Source organism: Cupressus sempervirens, chromosome 10 (genome assembly GCF_028749045.1).
Source record: "Cupressus sempervirens isolate cs-2001-9-10 chromosome 10, ASM2874904v1, whole genome shotgun sequence".
NCBI lineage: Eukaryota > Viridiplantae > Streptophyta > Pinopsida > Cupressales > Cupressaceae > Cupressus > Cupressus sempervirens.
In genome coordinates, this window is record NC_143127.1 from 122,917,686 (window position 1) to 122,924,065 (window position 6,380).

General features: G+C 36.6%; 1 protein-coding gene across 1 annotated transcript; it reads right to left on the minus strand.

The window, feature by feature from the left end:
* Window positions 1-1,260: 1,260 nt before the first annotated feature.
* On the minus strand, window positions 1,261-1,758 carry LOC149532905 (putative leucine-rich repeat receptor-like protein kinase At1g68400). The gene has a single exon (XM_089805780.1). The coding sequence runs from the start codon at window positions 1,756-1,758 to the stop codon at window positions 1,261-1,263; it is 498 nt and encodes a 165-aa protein (XP_089661906.1).
* Window positions 1,759-6,380: the final 4,622 nt, after the last annotated feature.

Sequence of the window (6,380 nt, forward strand, 5' to 3'; positions counted from 1 at the left end):
TTTATTGTAATATCTTGTCTCTCATTCATGCTGTTTGTGATCTTTTGTGTTTTGTAAAGAAAGAGTATGAAACTTAGTTGCAATTTGTTCTAGGTTGTATATGTTGATTTATTTTTCTTATGATTGAAGGAGTTGTAAGTGCTTGGTTTGTCATCATAGGATTGCAAATCTCATGAATGAATAGGTCGAGTATGAGATTTAGAAAGATGTAGATGTATGATTCACAAGGTGAATGGTAAGATCAGGAAGTCCTAATATATGAGATATGTCAATGACTTTCAGGGATGTGTGTTAGGGGTTTGTGGGATTTCCCAATAAATAAGGCATTGATTAGCTACAGGATCAAAGTGTTATGTTGTTCATGTCATGGTTTTGTTGAAATCAACATTATAATCATCCACTTCCCCTTCCATTTAAGAGCTGAAAGGATGCCCCCACTCAGCTTGTGGATATCATAGAATTGCAATTTGCTACTGCACATCTTTGTTATTGCATAAGTATAGGAGAAATAAGGGTTTTATCTACTTTGTTTAGATTTAGTTGTATGATTTGAATATTGGTACCATATGAAGAATCTATAGATCCACCTGCCTAGGTTTTGAAGAGCCCGAAGTAGAAGAAGGGTCTAGCCATATAGTTGCCCTGGTGTCTGAATGGGTATGTTGCAGATGGAAAGTAGCTGCCCCTAGATATATTCTGTTCTCATCAAAGTAATTTGAATCATAGCATTTCAAAACACCAACAGAGACATCCCCCTAATATCGATAGAGTTGGTGGAATCTGGTGGTGCCACTAGAGGCATACGAATGAAGTTCAATGCACCAATCTCTGTCTCCAAGACATGGACAAAAAGAGGGAGGAGAGGGGATGCTTGTCCTTGTTACTATGCTCCACCATCTTTTTAAATGTCATTTCAAAAAATATAGTAATAGATATTTTTTAGTTTTATTTTCAATTCTTATATTTTCAATGAAAAAATAGTTATATTTTTGCTAATCTCCAACAAAAAAGTACCAAAGACAAAACAAAGTCAAATTTTTTTTTTTTTTTCCAAATTCACAAAAACATAGTGTTTTTTTTCCAAAATTTTGTTATTTTCAACTACAAACTATGCAGATTATGAAGATTAAACACTGAAATTTTCAAAAAAATCTATGATGTTTTTGAGCTTTTGAGAATTGATCAAGTGTAATTTTTGTGGGAAGATATAAAAAATTATTTACATTATTTTTTGAGATTTCAACTCGGGCCTTCAAAGAATCATTGACCCCACACTCTATCCACACTAGCTCTGTCTGAACATGATTCGATGGTAGTCATTCCTCGGATCGATTCAAACACAGTGTTCATGCTAGGATGGACATCAACATGGAGAGAAGAATAGAGCATTGCTAATTCCAACATGTTCTTTTGGATGTCTCTCCATTCCCTCCTTAACCTCACATCCCCCAATTCATCTGTGGGAAATTCATCACTAAATGATGAAGGATCCTGCCCACCCACAAGTTTGATGAGTGCCACTCCAAAACTATACACGTCTGATTCTTTACATAGTTTTTCGCTTATAAAGCACTTCGGTGTTATGTGTATCGAGGGATTTTCAGCAGCACTTGGGCTTTCCGCAAGATCAGCCAAGCAATTATCTACCACGCAGGCATTTCCTTCCTTGTCCAACAAGATGTTGGAAGATTTTACATCGCCGTGTACAATACCTAAATCGTGAAGAAAATCCAAGCCCGAGGCCACATCCAAAGCCATCTTCACTCTCTTAAACCATGCAAATGGTTCCCTTTCGATTGCACCACAAATAAAAAAACCATGAAATGGCTGATAGCTGTTGAAAATACTTTGAAAACCATTTAGTTTGTATATTAAACTCTACAGTAGCACTAATATTAATTGAAATCTCGCCATACAAGAGTTGGAGGGGAACACACATACTGTGTAGAAGAGAGTAGAGGCTGTTGTTGGGAAGATAATTATATATTAGGAGCTTTTCATCTTTGGAAATACAATAAGCTTGTAATCTCACTACATTCATATGCTTTAGACCTCCTAATGTTTGTAAATGTTCTTCAAAATCTCTTTCATCACCCACATAAGTTGCATCTTTTGACAATCTCTTGATGGCAAGTGCAAAATTAGGAAAATTAGCTTTATATGTAGTGCCTGTTGGAATATTTGATGAAATGGTCATTTGTCCCTTGAGCCAAATGCTCACCTACCCCCCTGACGTCCAAAACAAATAGAAACATAAATACGGTGGGCACAATTTTTTGAAATAAAAAATTAGGGGGAAAATGGAATGTGACAAAAGGGAATGTTTCTACATTCATTTTAGTTCAGTCAGATTATTCAGCAGATCAGTAGTTGCAGAGCGGAGTAGAGAAGGAAGAAGGAAACAAGTTTGTGCCAGCAGTTGCACATACTTCCCCTGTTCACTCTGTGAGTTTTTTGTTGTTTGGTTTTGTCCTGTTGAAGTAGTGATTGCTCTAGGCACCTTTGTATGCAGCCATTAGAGTTGCAGGTTTAAAGTTTTTGAAGTATTAAAGTTGTTTGAAGTTTTACCAGTTTAGGGTGATTTTAGGGTTTTCTGGTTGAAGTCGAATGCTTCCAGATTTTGTAATAGTTTATATCAAAGATTGAATAGAAGGCAAGCAGGCATACTTGAATCCATTGCTCTTCCCTTGTATGTTGCATTTGAGTAATTTTTTTGAAAGCCTAAAGCTTTGACTCTCTGATTTTAATGGTGAAAGCATTCACATTGAAATTTTCTAAGTTATAATATTTTTCAGTTTGAAACAGAACACTCGGCATCCTCTTCTGTTGTTAATATTTTTTAAGTTATAAATTTTAGTTGGAGCTGAGCTCACTCAACATCCATTGGTGCCGAGCATTTCCTTGTGTGCCGAGCTCTTCTTGTGTCGAGCTCACTTGGCACATGCTGCCTATCACTCAACATCTATTGGTGCCAAGAAAATTGTCACTCGACACCTTCATGTGCCAAGCAAAACTAGCACTCGGCAATTGTGAGTGCCGAGAAAAGTTTTAGGTTTAAGGTTCAGTTTGTGATTTTAATTTATATTTCTCACATGGTATCAGAGCTTTGAGGCCCCACATCCAAAGTGAGTTAGGGAAAAGTTTTTTCTTGGGATATTTGACATGGCAGTAGATACAAGAAAGATATGTCAGCAGCCACCAACCTTTAATGGGAAAAATTATGATACATGAGCAAAGAAGATGAAGATCATAATGGTTGCAAATGATTTGTAGGAAATTGTGATAAATGGTTTCAATGATGTAATAGATCCAACTCAATATGCTGCACTCAAAAATGCACAAAAGACTCATTTGAAAGAGTCAAGGAGGAAGGATGCTAAGGCATTAAGTCTTATTGAAGTAGCAATGACAGAGACTATATTCCCTAAGATTGTAACAATAAATTATGCAAAGGAAGCTTGGGATATTCTTGAGACAAACTAAAAGGGGACTGATAAAGTTCGTATAGTAAAGCTACAGAATATAAGGAGGGAGTTTGAGAACCTTCCGATGAAGGAAAATGAATTAGTTGCAGACTTTAGTTCAAGGACCTCCAATGTGATTAATCAACGTAAATCAAATGGAGAAGACTATCAAGAGAAGAGGATAGTGGAAAAGATATTAAAGAGTTTACCTCATGGTCAACTTGTGAGTGTTGTAACTCAAAACAAAAGATTCATACTCTGAAGCTAGCCTCTTCAAGATTTGATGATCAATCTATCATCCTTCATGGGATTACCACAATCCTTAAATAGTGCTCTCAATTCATTGGCTTTGTTGACATAGTCTTGAATTGTGTCAAAATTCTTAGGATCCAATAGAAGTAGGTCATCCTCAATTTGGAATCTCTTTTCTTCATCCACCTTACCATACAAACCTTCAAGTTTCTCCCAAGCACCCTTGGCATTCTTAAAGCTGGACATGTGGAAGAAGAGATCTCTATGAACACAACTTCTAATAATTCCTAAAGCCTAATTGTCTTTAACTTGCCAATCAACTTGTGCATTAGCATCAGTGGGTTTTATAATTGTACCATCAACATATAGCTTAAACCTTTTTCCAGTAGTCTGCTCCATACAATATCTTTCCATGTAGTATAATTCTGGCAAGTTAAAAGTGGAGTTTTAGGTAAACCCATGATGCAAAAAATTAAAAGAGCACAAGAGAGAGAGAGACACAAAAGAACACAAGACACCCCCCCCACCATTCACTCAATCAAAGAACCCGCCCAAAAAATGATGCTTTTGACACTTTATATGTAGTGTATTTACAATAGGCCACTTGTCAAAATAGACAAAAGTGGGCTTCTAATTTTTCTATTTACAATCTCCTTTTGGAGTTCAAATCTAATAGTTAGCAATGTAGCTCAAATGTACAACAATTTTGAAGTCTAATCAAAGCAATACAATGCAAAAAAAAGACCTAATTCTGAAAGTGGTATTTCTGACCACACAAGCCTATAATCTAATTATAGATATGGAAAGTAGACAAAAAATTAATCACTTTCAAAAAAACAAATGAAACCTGAAAATGTGTCTAGATGAGCTTGTACGAAGCGTTTGAAGTTGCAAAATGCAGGATTAAATAGGTACAGTCACCAAAAATTGAAATCTCTGACAAATCTATGCACCAAAACTAGAAAATAATAGCACCACTGAATAGATCAAGAAATTCTAGCCAAATTTTTTTAAAAATTGCATATGATTTGGAGTGTGGATGACTGAGATATGGCCTCCCAAAGTCAGACTATCAAATCAAAATTGAATATGGCGAGGGGTCTAATTAGCAAAACACTAGGTTAAATTTGACATCCAAAGAAATTTCATGGTAGTGCAATCTGGCCTGCTGGTGATAGTCAAATGACCATAAAATTTAATGCTATCAAATGCTTATGTCAACAAAAAAAGGGCCCACCTGATGATGTGGCAAGTCATACAGGTGATTGAGCGTATAGACAACTAATGTGGATTGTTGTACTGCTAACATTGCATCTATGTGGCTACACATGGCATTGATGTGTCATGGGGGTGCTTGCTGGGATTAACGATGTGGTGCTTGATTTGGTGACCGTGTGGCATACCTAGATGTCTAAGCTGGCTCTGCATGGGGAAAATGTGGCAGGACTGAGCTAGGAGCCACATCAGTGGAGGGTGCCATTTGGAAGGGGTTTTGAATGTTGGGAGGACATTTCTGGAAGTCTATGCTAGCGAGAGCTTTGAATGCTGGTGCCAGAGGTTAATGTCACAGTGGGGGTTAGTGAGAAGGTCGACAAGAGGGTTTGACATCGCTGACATTGGTAGATCACTGGTGGGAGGATCTCTGCATGGACTTTAGTCCCACATGCACATAGAATGAGATCCCCTTGGTGTACAAACAATGAAGATCGTAGTGTATAAAACAAATGGAAGCCATCGAGTTGATATGTATCCACTAGAATTTGGTATGATCTGATTTGGAGGGTTGTCGCCAGTTGTGATTTAATATGCCAAAATTCTGAGGAATATTCCACTATGGGGGCCAAGATTTGATCACCCACTTTCTACAAAAAACATTTCTCTAGGCCAATTTTTTTTTGAAAAAATAATCTAAAAAATACAATAATTGCAAAGAAATTAAAAATTGTAAATCTGAAAAAATAAATTTGCAGATCTAATAGATCATACCAAATTTGCAAATTAGGCCTTCGGGTGCTGGTTTGCAATAAATATTTGCCTCAAATTTAACTATGGCCTAGGGTAGGTGAATTTGTAGTCAAATTTCATTGAATCGACACTTTGAATGTAATGGTGAGGTCCACTTTGGCTGTAGATGCTCCCAATTATGCTGATGCTCTAGATCTGAATTGTGGTCCTCTGAGAGGTAAAGCAAGAATGGTCTCCAATGGCTATGTGAAGAGAAGTTCCCTCAACTCTGATACCATGTAAGAATTTGCCTTAGGGAAAAATGACCCAAGATCAAGAAGCTTAAGCACTAGCAAAAAATGGACCAATAAAGTATGATTAGAATAACAATATGATATTCAATTGATGTACATACACACTAGGAGTGCTTGAATATAAAGGTCTCTAGAATGACTAGGAGTTAGCACAATGATAAGTCTCACAACTAAGCACATGTCCACCAAGAGTGGATTATCCTCCATTGAGCATACAAATTAGTGCGATGATGAAAGGATAAGCTTAACATGAGTGTGTCACATAAAATTATGTTGTATACAACATGTGCTTAGTTAGAGTGTGAACAACTATGTTGTCTACATGAAAACTCAATTGATTATGCAAACTCTAGTGTTGTAGACACCATGTGCTAGTAAAAAGAGATGCTAATTCGTGTATTGTCAA

What these genes read in the sequence shown, in the direction of transcription:
- LOC149532905 (XM_089805780.1), bottom strand. Translation starts at nt 1,758, where the DNA reads ATGGCTTTGGATGTGGCCTCGGGCTTGGATTTTCTTCACGATTTAGGT.